This window comes from Montipora foliosa, chromosome 1 (genome assembly GCF_036669935.1).
Source record: "Montipora foliosa isolate CH-2021 chromosome 1, ASM3666993v2, whole genome shotgun sequence".
Lineage (NCBI taxonomy): Eukaryota > Metazoa > Cnidaria > Anthozoa > Scleractinia > Acroporidae > Montipora > Montipora foliosa.
In genome coordinates, this window is record NC_090869.1 from 50,795,038 (window position 1) to 50,810,037 (window position 15,000).

The following is a 15,000-nucleotide window of genomic DNA, read 5'->3' on the forward strand; positions in this document are numbered from 1 at the left end:
TTATTTGCACAACCATACAACAACCAACCATCACGCAAAAGTCAGCTGAAATTACGAGGAAGGTTTTTAAGTTACATCGCTAACGATTTGTCATGTAAATCAAAGGAAAATGAAACACTGACAGTAAAGGCAAATAGCCTCCGCGATGTTCAGGGTATTTTACTTTTTCTTTTGTTCTGGATTTTGGTCATTGTGTGAACACTAAGAACGAAATGTAAATAGTTATGTTGATATTGCTCTTTGGACGGTCAACAAGAACCAGGAACTAGAAAATTAGTAAAGAGGTAACGACGGTAATTTCACATATCTGTGATTTGTTTGGATTACATTTTAGCATTTCTTGGAGAGAACAAAAATACAAGGAAATCACTAATTAATTTTAGAAGCTATATAACATATTTAAAACTATATATTAGCAGGAGTTCTAAGCATCTAAAAGGTAAAGCCATAGAGAATTGTTTTGAAAAATCACTTCTAGGTGTTTTAACATCTCATCAAAATTGTCTTACTTATATTTGATTTGTCACATAATAAAGCTACAAACTTAACGACTAATGGAGTTTAAGTAAGATGAAGGTAATTTGGATTATCTGTCATTAGCTGTTTATATAAATTATTGTATGATTCCTGAATGATAATTGCACACAACAGCGCTGAAAAAACTCAGAAAAGAGCATTGTCTTCACCTGCAGATGTCATCATTTCGTTCGTGACCTTGTTCCAGTGATTGATAGAATTGCATTCGACATTATAGATCAGTTCCAAAAGAGCAATAAAAACTTACCCGCTGGTCGAGTAATGAACTCTCGAGGGCTTGATGAACAGATCGCAAGAACAAAGGAGACTTTTGTCCGGATTGGCTGCTGCAAATTGTAGTATCCAGTTTCCCAACCGCGCACTGTGATGTAAACAAAGATGGCTTTCGAAGCCGTGATTTCAACCTTCTTCGATCGTTCTATATAGCTTCTGCCAGTTGAAGGTGGCTATTTAAATTTAATGACGGGAATGATTTTGCAAGGGTGATTTCATTTGGCGGGAATTTTTCTATCTTTATGCTTTTTGTAAGCAGTCCATTTAGTTTGCTCGGGGAAGCAAAACCTCTGAAGTTTCTCCGAGTCAGGTTTTATACTTTAGCTTTATTTCTCCATGTAAGTGAATGTATCGCGACAGATGCTAAACGAGTGAAAAGACTCGAGAAAATACCAGATTCCTTTGTTGGAAAGGGAGTACTATTGGCAGAAAATATCGATTTATTTAACTTGAATGCAGCGCAGGAAGGAAGTATGTCACTTCATTCATTTCTTTCAGTCATCGTTTAGATTTATCAGACGTTCTAAGTCATTTTAAAGAAAAACTGTTTTCAATCTTATCTCAACGGATACGTCGACAGAAATAGAGGATATTGCATAGCCGCGTCACCTCTATTTTGTCAGTAGGCTGATTTAGTAACAGAACGGGAACGTCAGTGGCGACGGCGCGCGCAGAAAAAACACCAATGAGAATTCAGAATAGAATAGACTCCACTCTTTTCTTCTCTATTCTAAATTCTCATTGGTAGTTTTGCTGCGCGCGACGTCGCCACTGACGTTCCCGTTCTGTTGCTAAATCAGCCTAATTATCTGCTGCGCACCGGTGGCTCAGTTGGTTCAGCACCGGGTACCACACGGGAGGTCGTGAGTTCGACTCCTGCCGGACCAACACCCAGGGTCTTAAAATAACTGAGGAGAAAGACTAGTGCTGCCTTTGTAACTACATCATGGTTAGACTCTCTAGTCTGCTCGGATAAGGACGGTAAATCGTAGGTTCCTGTAACTGAACTCAGGTCAGTGGTCAGTCATCATGGCGGTAGGATCAGACGTGCTTTGATCTTGTCCCTAATTTTGTCAAGTTTTTCGCTTCTATTTTTGTGCTCCGTCGATTCACTTTCCTAAGCACTTTGGGAATGCTCAAGTGGGCTCCGGGGACATTTTTCTCCAGTTTTTTAACATCTCACTGGAAAAAATCAAACTAAATTCGCTGCCGGACCTGACTCGAACCGGCGGCCATTTTGTTTCTTGGCCTCGTAAGAAATTTCTGAAGTCAAGAGTGGTGTATTCTGCGAACTGTACAGCTTCTTTCAACCCGACGGACGTTGTTATAGTCCGAGGCGGAGATGTTCCATGCCGGGACCTAATAGGCAAACTAACTCGCGTACTCGGCCATGCTTGATATACCGAAGGAACTGAAGTCAAACGTCAAAGCCGCTCATCTGAATGTCCGCTCCTTGAAATCAAGAGTGCATTTCTGCTTTGTCAAAGATACGACTCTACAAAACAAGTTTGATATGTTTACGATATCTGAAAGGTGGGCAGATTTAACCGTGAGTGACGCGAGTCTTGAAATCTCAGGTTATCAATTTTTCAGACAAGATCGCGGATCACCGGTACCCAAAAATGGAGGTGGTTTATGCATCTATGCTAAGTTAAACCTCAAAGTTACTGTCCTGGATAACCTGTCACTGGCTTGTGGTGATGGTTTTCAACAGCTTTGGCTGAGAGTGCAGTGTAGAAGTCATAAGTCATTTTTAGTTTGTAACACTTATCGACCTCCAGATACACCAACTAGCTGCAGCTTCGAAACTCTTGCTATGACCTTTGTTGATGTATTACTCATGGATTTGGATATTATTATACTTGGAGACCTAAATTGAAACCTGATGGCCCCTAACCCTGAGACTTAATCATTGCGGGACTTTATCTCAACTTTTAACTTAAACCAGCTGGTCGAGAAACCTACAAGGATTACTGGGACCACTATATCCCTCATTGATGTCATCATGACTACAAATACCGAACATTGTGAGTCTCGGCGATGTCCTCGCTTGTTCTATAAGTGACCATCATCTTATTTACCTTATTTTAACACTAAAAACGCTTAGACTTTAGCCCTCCTATATTACCATCAGGAGTTTAACTTACTCTAACTATAATTCGGAGAGCTTCCGTAAATCACAAGTATTATGAACTATTCTTTTCATACTGGAACGTTTGCAAGGGCAGGGAAAATTGCCGAGGAAACTCTTATTCTAAAGTTGGGTAATTCTGAAGATCCGTGAAATAATCGACCAATTTCGCTGTTGCCTATCCTCTCAAAGGTATCTGAACGATTCACCTATGGACAATTTGTCGACTATCTAACAGCAAACAATATATTGGCTAAAACTCAAAGTGGTAACCGTAAGCTTCATTCAACTGTGACTGCCGGCCCCTCTCTTTGTTACAGACGACCTGTTCTATGCAATTGATGATAAAAAGATCTCAGCTCTAGTGTTACTCGACATGTCAAAGGCCTTTGACAGCGTTAGACACGAGATTTTATTGCATCCATGATCCTATCACTGACGCACTTCCCCTGAAATATGGAGTCCCTCAGGGATCAATAGAGAGCTTTAGATTCTACGACGAGTACGAGAACGACTACGAGTTTTGACTGCCCGTTTATAGCGAAAATACTAAGGAAATTTATAACCCGTACGCTTAATCTTACTCTTTGTTAGCAGTATAGGTTACGTTGATGATTCTAAACTGTACTTGTCCTTTCCCTCGTCTGACATGTCCAGTGTAATTGATAATCTAAATGTAGACCTGGAACGTGTCTCCAGATGGTGTTGTCAAAACTCTTTATTGATAAATCCTGATAAGACCAAAGTTCTAATGATTGGTGTGCCGAAACTCCTCAATAAGCTTTCCACAGTAAAGAAATTACAACCTCTACTGCTGCTAAAGATCTAGGCAATTATATTGACCAGTCCCTAACTTATAGTCTATTGCCTATAAACTCCTACAAATAATAGAATAAAACACTTTCTAAATAGGAAAAAATACTTCTCCTTATGAGCTCTTTCGTTTTCAGTAAGTTATATTATTGCTCAACTGTCTGGTCAAATACTCGTAAACATAATATCAAGAAACTTCAGTTAGTGCAGAATTTCGCCGCCCGTATGGTACTTGGCCTAAAAAAGTTCGATCACATCTGACAAGGTATCAAATCGTTAAATTGGCTGCCTTTTAATGACCGGCTTTACCTGAACGATGCCGTGATGATATTCAAATGTGTTAATAAACTTGTCCCTGTCTAATTGATCGAGAAATTTACTGTGCGTTCACAAATTCACAGTAGAAATACTAGACATCGCGATCAACTAAACATTCCAAGGTGTCGTCGAACCACTGGTCAGCGGTCCTTCACCTACCGCGATGCTGGGCTCTGGAATAATCTAAGAGACAATGTTAAATCTTCAGATTCTGTCAATGCTTTTAGGAAAAAAAACTGTCAATCTACTTCCCTCTGATTAATCTACGAATTTGTAAATAGTGAAGAATCCATTGTATCTCACTTATTTATTACCTTAGTTATTTGGCAGTTTAATTAGTTATTTTAGTTGAGCCGTTTTATAGCCCATAAAGGTCGGACGCGAATATTTTATCTTACTTGTGAAATGAAACAATAGATTTTGATTGTTATGTTAATCACGTGGGCGTGGAGTTGTGCAATAGGAGTTTAGCATTGAATTTAGCAATCTATTTTGGTAGAGCTTTTGTGGTAGAAACATGGCTGGTTGGTTTCGCTCTCCAAGGAGTAAAGAAGAAGAGACCAGTCTAGTGTCGGAGCAACTCCGAAAGCAACACAATACAAAACTAAATGGGGTAGAAAAGTCTTCGAGGAGTGGCAGCAGCGACGGCAAAATAAATGTGCAATGTGAGAAGTTGTTAGAATGGCCGGTCTCAAATGCGAAGATGTTGAAGATGTGACCGTTTCAGTAGAGCACATGTCGGCAAATAAGCTAAACTTTTGGTTGAGCAAATTCAGTTCGTTTGTGAAGTGGCCAAGCAAAATGGAGAGCGTTATCCGCCCAATTCGCTTTATTTCTTATTTTGTGCTATTAACTGTCATTTGCGTGAGACGGAAGGCGAGGATGCATCAAACTTTCTCGACAAGGCACACAAGATTCATGTAAATTGTTACCTAATAGTTGTGATTGAAATGTAAAACTTGTGATTGATTAATAAACTTTATACAAATTTACAGGACTCGTTTTTATAAAGTTAAGCATACTAATTAGGCGAGTTAGGAGTCTTTATGAAACTTAATTTTACTGCTAATTCAACTAATTAAAAATTCATCAACCCCAGCCTTTCCCTGCTATCTATTCAATCCCTCCTCATGCTTTCAGACAGTTGAACTTTAACGGGGTTTACAAACCAACACATGTGACCTGAATAGTGCGTTTCTGTTGGCTGTCATCCTAATGAATTATTAATGAATTTTACAAATGTTCTTAGAAAATCTATACAATAGCGAGGAACGATGAGGTCACTACCATCAGACTTGCAGGTTGTACTGGAATGAAATTTTGTGAATGGGTTATATTTGGGGAAGTAAAAACTTCACTTGATCATCTATAGATTTCTTCAAATGTTAAAATTGTGTATTTAATGTGGGATGTCTGGAAATACATAAAACCAGGTCTTGTCTTCTGTCCAATGTTTAAATGTAAAAGGGCAATTCAAGGAAGCGTTAAGCAGACTTTGTGATAGAACTCTGACATAGTATTATGAACTATTTATTAATTTTGATGTTAGCATTCCATACTCATTCATATTTATTGCTCACGTTTGTGGTAAGTTACCATCGAAGTGCAGAGAATAATGTAAATTTATCTTAATTAGGAAGAAAATGTACGAATTGTACAGCCATTGATCTTAAATCTTTTATTCCATGAACTATTCATCATTTAAATATAGTGCATCAATAGTATTACTGTATCAGTAATTTAGCCAGTATTTAATAACTGACACTGTTGAGTAATTAATATACATCAATTTAGGATAATGGAACATCACACCATTCAGTGTATTCATTAATTTATTTTTTACTTCATTTTTGGAGCAAGGAAACTTATAGTAACTACAAAAAACATGCACAAAAAATTAAAGAGGAGGTATAGCTGAATTTTACGCTGTTTTGTGTGTCAAAAAATTAAATTGACCTAGCTGTTTTTTTGTTTATTTATGCTGCCATTCCTTGCACACAAACAGTCACATACAGTCCCATAAAACTTGATTGTGCAGACTGTCACAAAGAGACAAAGGTAAAAGAACACACTGTAAAACGTTTTAAGAAATGTTATATTTGTACTTTTTATTAACAACTTCTTTCTTCTTAACTAAATTGGGGAATACACATTAAATAAATAAATGGTAGTCGCTGGATCACCTGAGCTGGATAAATAAATATATGGATAAAATATGAATGAGATTCCCAAAGGGGAAAGGTACGAATGGGACACACACACTCATGTGAGGCGCCCATGTTGTATTTTGGGCCTTTCGTGTTCATTGCCATATTTGGGTATACCCATATACGGAGAGCCTCGTGTAAAGTTTTCTGTGTGTCCTGACATTAAATGTGTTCAACGTTCGTGTGTTTCTGTTTTCTAGTGTTATCAGCTACGAATTATTACATCTGGCGACGACGACCGGATTGCAAGAACATCATGAGTATAATTGGTCAGCTACTTGAAGAGAGTTCGACCGAGCGAAAGAGTCGTTTGAAGCGTTTGTCGAGCGACTTGAGAATTTCATGAAAGTAAACGGTGTTGAAAGTGAGAATCAAGTGGCAGTCGTGCTAACGGCAATAGGACCGGAGACTTTTGACTCCGGACGAGCCAGACAGAAAACCATACCAGGAACTTGTGGAAATTCTCAACAGTCATTTCCATCCAAAACCTCTTGTGATTGCTGAGCGTTTTAATTTCATAATCATTTTAGGAACGACTCGGAATCTGTGGCGGATTTTGCGGCACAACTGAAGAAGCTCTCGGCTCACTGCAAGTTCGGAACTTTCTTGGATGATGCCCTAAGGGGTCGTTTGTGTGTGGATTGCGAAAGGAGTTGATTCAAAGAAAAGGCTCGCAAACCCAAGAAATTATCAAATGATAAGGGAGGGAAGTCCAAAACTACTTGTTATCGTTGTGGGAACACTGAAAATAACAGTCCTGGATGTATACATCGATAGCCATCTCACCTGGAACGAAGATATTGACATACTGCGTCAGAAACTGCTTCAAAGAATTGCAATTTTAGGAAGAGCTCGGAGATATCTCCCCACCAAATATCGATTGCTTCTCTACAATGCAAGTATCAAACCACTCTTTATGTATTGTTGTACTGTTTGGAGCAACTGTAGCAAAACCAACCTAGACCAATTGTTTAAACTTCAAAAACGCTGCGCTCGATTAATTTTGGACAGTCCTTGGGATGCACGATCTTTTGATATTTTCAAAAGCTTAAGTGGTTGCCAATCGATCAAATGTTTAAGATCAAAAAACTCGGTCTTTTAAAGAACGTTATTGATGGAAGAGCACCAGAATACCTTACTGCAATTTTGGACAACTTTCGTTTTGAGCACAATTATCCCACAAGAGCTAAAACATCATACCGTTCACCGAAACCAAGAACCGAAGCAATGGGAAGAACATTCTTTTATTCCACCGTAAAAGACCTCAATGCTCCTAACTTAAACCCAACGGCTTCTTTTAACTCCATGAAATCTACACTAATTAATAACACTGTCCTAATTTATACGGTGGATAATTTTAAAGTTAAAAAGCTATTATGATTTTTAATTTTTTTTTTTTTTGATATCATTGTAAATATCTTTGTAAATAGATTCTCCATTTTACTTATCTTAATTGCTGTAATTTCTATTCAAAATTTTTGTTTTTAGAGGGCCACTAGGGAGAATACTTTTATAGTAATAGGTGTTACCCTCTTTAAATAAAGGTTATTTATTTATTTATTTATTTATTTATTTATTTATTTATTTATTTATTTTAATGTAAATATAAGAAATATCCGTGTGATGCATGTGAAAAGGTTTGTCATTTCAGGAAGTCTAAGGATGCCAGTGGTGCATCGAGACTGCTAGTAACTGTGATGAGATGCATGATTCCTTTGGATTCTTCACAATCCGTGACCAGGATAACCAAGCCGCTGCTGTAACCATGACAGTGGAAGGTAAGGAATTGGTATTGGAAGTGGACACTGAAGCATCCGTGACAGTCATTCCCAAGAAAGTGTTCAAGGAGAAATTGGGTCAACTGGAGCTGAGGCCGGCAAGCACCTTGCTGAAAAATTTTCTGGGACTGTGCTACCTTTATGTGGAGAAACTGAGGTGCAGGAGCATCAGGGCCAGATTGCTAAGTTACCTCTAATTGTTGCAGACGTTGATGGCAAACCAGCTATTCTTGGTCGCAACTGGTTCGGTGTTGTTAAGCTGAACTGAAAGGAGCTTTTTAATGTTTCTTCTCTTGATTTTGTCAGCGAACTGTCTGCTAGGTACAAGGGTGTTTTTGGTCCAAGCCTGGGAAAAATCAAGGGGTTATAAGCCAGGCTATGTGTTCACTCGGAGGCCGCCCCGAAGTTTCATAAGGCCAGACCTGGGCCATACTCCTTAAGAACTGCGGTGGAGGCAGAATTAGATCGCCTGGAGAAGGAGAGAGTTGTGACCACGGTTTCACACAGTGCATGTTGTGGTTGTCCCTAGGGCAGATGGCGGTATACGTCTATGTGGGTACTTCAGGGTCACGGTAAATCAAGTTTTGGATGTTGACAAATACCCTCTACCAAATCCCCAAGACTTGCTAAGTGTTCTGGCAGGAGGAAAGCGTTTTTTGAAGTTGGATCTCAAGCATGAATATCAGCAGCTTCCTCTGATTGAGGATTCCAAACAGTTTCTCACCATCAACACCAGTAAGGGATTCTACCAGCACAACCGTCTCCCATTTGGTGTGGCAAGTGCTCCTGTAATTTTCCAGTCAACCATTGACACCATCCTCAAGGGTATCGACGGTGTTGTGTGTTACATCGATGACATATTGATTACAGGACGGAATGACCAAGAGCACCGAAATCGGCTAGAGACCTTGCTGAGTAGGCTTGTAGGGTATGCAGTGCAACTCAAGTTATCCAAGTGTAGTTTCCTGCAGGAGAAGGTCCAGTTCTTTGGTCATTTGATTGATGCTGAGGGGGTCCACCCATCACCTGAGAAGGCGAGCATGTCGTGTTGAACGACGAAGGAACGGATATTTCTCGATTACTTGTAAAGGTACAATTCTTCGAGGGGTCGTCACCTAGTGGGAAAACTCAACCCGTTGAAAGGACTGATCCATGTAGCTCTACTTCAGGTCGTCCCAAGGCCCGGGCTTAGCTGATAAGTGACCTTCTTTGCACGATAATGAAGAGCAAGAAACTTCAATCGTGGTCAAAAGACTTTGGGAAACTTGTCAAATTTGGCCGAAAAGTAGAGAATTCACTGTACATGCTTCCATCGTTATACGAGCAACGCTTGCTCTTCTTTCCCTGCCTTTTTCGCGTCCCCTCTTCCCCCTAGACAATGTTGAAAAATTTGTGCGATCGATGAACAACTCTTGAATTCGGACACCGTGAAAAATCAACATCGTAATGATGGGAGGGGGAAAAGTGGGAATTGTCCGAACAGTTTTGACCAGATTGTAGACAGACCGAAGAAAAGAGGCTTTATGCGATGAAAAAACTCCACTTGAAATGTACATAATTACTGAGAAGCGAAGAAAAGATACGTGATTCAGCTACTACGAGAAAAAATACATGAAACCGAAGTGAAAGTAGAAAGATAGAGGAGGAAATATTTTGCGTCTGAGGGGCATTCTGCGCACACGCTCTTCCGTGTTTCATGGAGCATTTGAAATCTTGATCTAAAGTGACTGTGACGGTAATGTTCCTCCTTCCAAACTTGTTAACTTTGAACTTTTTGGTCTCCTTTGCAGAACGAGCAGAGACGCCGTCAGGACGGTCAAGCAAAATTGGAACAATCTCACGGGAAACCTGAAAACTTGAAGAGCACGTGAACAAAACATGCTGGTATGCCGGCAAAATCGTTGTCAATTTCACGACATAACTGCCAACATTTCATTAGTCAAAAGTGACACATAACCGGACAAACCGTTAACTTTTGAAAAGCAAAACTTCGCGCAAAACTCGTCACGCTTCTAGGATGGACGCAAATGGTAGTACATGTAGTAGACATTTTCAGCATTGGAATTCTTACTTGCATCTTTTTTACAGGCATTTCGCATTCTTTTACAAATATATTTGACAATGCTTGTTGTATGAGGTCTTCTATAAATACACTATACAGGAAGAGCCTGCGCTATTAACTTAGTGCGCTTCTGGATTAATAAAACATCAATGAAAATGAAACCAACACGGACAACCAACAAAAACCTGCGTGTATTTTCCAATTGAATGCAGTACACTGAGCTTTGGAGGTTAAGGCTCTAATCCATCCGTCGTGCGTCTGCGACGATGCAGGAATGAAAAAACACGTCATCAGTCCTTAATCCTACGGCGAATCGTGTATGACAGCACACGAATGTTTCTTCAGCCGCTCAGTGGTTACGTCGCCACAGGGATTTGAAAGTCGCCTCGCCCAGAATGCTTTTGTTTTTATGACATGTACTCGAGGCATCAAATTTTTTTAAAGATGGCATATTAATAAACCTTTGCCAAACAAGCTAAAATACCAATTGGGTCTACTCCTACAATCTCAGACAAAAATCTACGGGACACTTTACGCTGTATCGTAGATCACCCCATCCCCGTATTCACTGTTTCAAAGAATATGGTGTTTTTCCAGGAATCCCGGAACTTTTCGGGCGATCAACATTGACACAAGTGGGGGGGGGGGGGGGGGGGGGGTTCTAAGAAGCTTTGATGCCAAGATCTTTTTGTCGGGGATGGTAGTTAAAAGCCGGAAAATGTCACTCATTTCCTTCTTTAAGGTCTCATGTCTAACTTTTGACGGTCTGATCTCATTAATAGATTAAAGTTTCATAGAATTCCCAGATGTGTGAGACTTCCAGCCCAGGATTCCAATTCCACTCAGAACTACGATTCGGTGTAAATAGTCATTGGCTCGTTCTACTTTCCAAACAATGTCATTCGTTCTTCTTTCCATATACGGCTCCCAGTTTCATGTATAGATTCTGCCGCATGGCGCTGTTTTGCAGTTTACTGTATGTGATAGACGTTAATTAGAACACAATTACTTGTTTGATTTGAATGATCCTTCCCTCGTAGAGCTCTGAAGTTCAGTTTCCTCGGCTTCCTCCTCTTTTCCCTTTTTCTGCAGAATTGCTCCCGAATAAATATCGTGTTTAAGTGTAACTCGCAGTTGGACAGCAGTGGAGGCAGTAGCCAGGCGAGAAACATATGGCTTGTTCAGTTTTCTCGAGGTTAAAATCAAAGCGGCTTTTCTAAATTCCGGGATTCTTATAGAATAGACGACAGGATTAGCAAAAGAGTTGCTAAAGTTGACTAAATTAACAAAGAGTATAATATTGCGGTTTACCGGAATGTAAACAGAGAGAATGTTTACTGTAATCATGGGAAGCCAAGATAGAAGGACAAATAGCATTACAATCGACAACGTCTTCGTTGGCCGCTCTTTGTGGGATCGGCACAGAAGCTTTCTTCCGTTCTTGTAGTTTTTCCAAATTCCGACATAGCAACCTGTTATGATAAGAGTTATAGTACAAGCGTATGACATCCAAATGTAAATACTGAACTTAAATGAAATTTGCGAGAAGTGGATAACCACTGCTGAAATCACCGTGGAAAAAATCCACACCAGAACTATTGAAAAGTAATATGCTCGTCTTCTTGCCATCGACCGATGTTTCAAAGGCCAGCCTGTTGCAAAAAACCTTTCCCCGGCGATGAAAGCTGCTGTAATTATTGAGGCCTGCGCACAAACTGTGTCCACAACTCGATAAAGCATTTCTAAAAAGTCATTCCCATTATCTCTCCAAAGCTGATAGTCACTGCCGACATGATATATGTAAATTGGGAGAGCGACAGCTCCTAGCACCAAATCTGCAAACGCTATGTTTATAACCAACAGGAAACTCTTCTTACGAAGCTTCTTGTTCAAAGCAAAGACGACTAAGGTGAGAGCGTTTCCTATAACGATAACAAGCGATAGCAAAGCAAATGAAGCACACCATATCACGCCATCCGTTCGTCTGAACGCAGTCGCTATCAAAGTCGAATTAGCTGAATTTTCATCTTCATCGTTCGCCATCATGATATCAAGGTTGAGTGGGATGAGAAGAAGGAAATTCAAGATTAGATAGCACTACACGTCTTTATTAATGTAAAGACGGCATTTATGTGGTTAAAAAGCTGTGAATCATTTAAAATTGAATTAACTATTGATAGCCCAGTAAATGGACTACAATTGTAGATTCAAAAACCTCACTGTGACGTTTTATTTTTGTTTCAATAAAATCAATAATATCATTGAAGGCTGAAAACCTTATAAATGAAAGCGAATATTTTTATCTTTTTTTTTTATTAGTCCACCTGATATCCACCCGCAGTCGGGGTAGTTTTGGTGATTAAAAAATATTTTCTTATCTTTGTGATAGCTAACCGAGCAAGTTATCGTTATCTTCCTCTTAAATAGGCCAAATTAATCCTCCAACACACCAAATAACAGCAGGTTTATAGTACTAACAGTGGACTTTGACTGTTTTTAAATTGCAGTCTACCTTGGCCTGGCCTTGACCTCGATACAGATAACCGCAAGTTGATGTAGTGTCTTCTAAGTTGTCTAGATAGTACAGGTAGTATATGGTGTTTTACTGAAAGGACAGTATGACTGTCTTTAGGTCAAAATTAACTTCAAACTGCGTGGAAAGCACTATTCATTTGTGGGGTACATACTAAAACGCTATATTCATAGCACTGAGTGAATGTAAGGCATAACATGCATAACAAACTAGTTGCCAGCAGCAGCTTTGCAAATGTTTCCGAAGACGAAATATAAGAAATTAGTGAAAGTTCGCATTAGCTTGATTGGCTTGCGCGGAGGTGAATACCAAGTATCAGTATATATTAAAACAGCAGATAGCGTTGAAGACACCCTCTGGTTGGCTACTCAAACACACCTCCGAACAACTCGCTCGGGATTTGCGCCCTAGAATATTGTGATCGTTGCAAGAATATATCAGTTAAAATCATCCTTTTGTTCTATTTATTACCTCACTGTTTTAGAATATACTAAACAATTATTTACCTTAGTGTCGGTGGCTGGTGGTGGGTATTTACCGGGCGGCGAGGTAAATATCAACCACAAGCCACCGTACCGGACACTGAAGTGTATAGTTATTGAGCGAACGGAGAAAAACAAAATGGTTTCCCGTTTCGCTTCGTTTCGCTTTTAATTAAAATAAAGGCATTTCCTAAATCGACGGAAAATGCAACGGAGTATGGAGTTAAACGTTTTAAGGGTAAGTCAGCTTGTTTAGTTGGATTTTTTTTTCTAAATTTGTAGCTTTTCAACATTTAGAGTATCGATAACAACGGTTTTTTTTTTTTTTTTACAACAAGACGCTCTTTAAAGCGTTTACTATAGGAATACCACGTTGCGCAGAAGTAGGGTGATACATTTTGGAAGAGTTAGAAACAAACTGCAAGGATTGAATAGATTAAAGCAATGTTCAAATTTGCTAAGTACGAAACAAAAGAAGTAAATGTTTCTGCAGCCAATTGAAATCTGGAGGGCTCATGACAACGGATGACATATTGGTGGACATAGCTTAATAAATAGTATGATAAAATACCGTTGACAACCACGAAATTGAGAAATGGCTCAAATTGCGTCGGATCTGGAAAATAATCACACAGGAAGGAAGCTACCCACAATAAGGCAATGACAATGGCAACGGCTATGGCATTTGATCCATAAGCGATTCGGAACTTCCAAACAAAGACATACAGTAATGGTATCCCTGGAATCCACTATTACTATGAACATTTCCAGTGTAGCTCTACTGTAAGAAACTTGGTAGATAGTATGCTTTATTATCAAAATTAAATTAAACCCACCCAACTTTGCAAGTACACACGGCTTCTGATATCTTGTTGTCGTTGATTTCTAGATGCAATTTGTGCGGATCTTCGTTTTTTCTCATTGATCGCCAGCATTTCGCATCAAATTAAAAAAGACTTACCAGCTGATTCATTGACATCCTTGGATATAACTGATTACCAACATCTATTATTTGTATCAAATCATTAGTTGTTGTGGCATATTAAAGAACTCAGCTCATCGAAACACACTGTTGTCCAGCATTTTGACCAAATACTGTGACATTGCCTTGGCTGCAAGATGCTCTTATAGTTTTACCGGGGTTCACCATGGGACCAGGGTTCTTCTCTACACTGGCACTTAGTTTAAACATAACAATAATTAACTCCATGGTTATCACTCTTGAAAAGTGACGAAGGCAAACACGTATAAACAAAGTACACTATTTTTTAAATTTCTGCACTCTTTAAATCTTCTTCGATGCCACTTCGATTTAATTGAATTTAACATTGCGATGAATTTTAGACGATACTGGTGTATTTTTCCGCATTTTATAAAAGACAAACGCTTTCAACTTTGGCTTATAAAGCTTTTTAGTCTTTTTCACTGGTATTTTACTTATGGTTCACGATCCCGTCTGGAGACAGCCTTCGAATAAATTCTTATTGTTGTGTAAACAAACATCTCATAACAAGACCTGATTATATGTTTCTTCATTAAGTTTATTGGGACCGTTGAATAATTATGTACACCTGAATGTAACTGTTTTACTTCAGGGAGCATAATATATAGTCTTCAAATGAATTAGACACCGTTTCTGAGAGTGATTTTACTTGACCCGTGAAACAGTGAATAATAGTTATTGTGTAACACTACCTCCTAATTAGACCTATTGTTTTTCTGTTACACAGACTATTTACACGAAAACACCCCACGATCTTTTGTAAAAATTTCTGACGTTTAGTCTAATAAACGAAGAAAAGTAATAATAATAATAATAATAATAATAATAATAATAATAATAATAATAATAATAATAATAATAAC

General features: G+C 38.9%; 1 protein-coding gene across 1 annotated transcript; it reads right to left on the minus strand.

Annotated features, from left to right (window-relative positions):
- Window positions 1–10,951: 10,951 nt before the first annotated feature.
- On the minus strand, window positions 10,952–12,162 carry LOC137970905 (adenosine receptor A3-like). Its single transcript, XM_068817565.1, has one exon. The coding sequence runs from the start codon at window positions 12,160–12,162 to the stop codon at window positions 11,125–11,127; it is 1,038 nt and encodes a 345-aa protein (XP_068673666.1). The 3' UTR covers window positions 10,952–11,124.
- Between the last annotated feature and the right edge of the window lie 2,838 nt (window positions 12,163–15,000).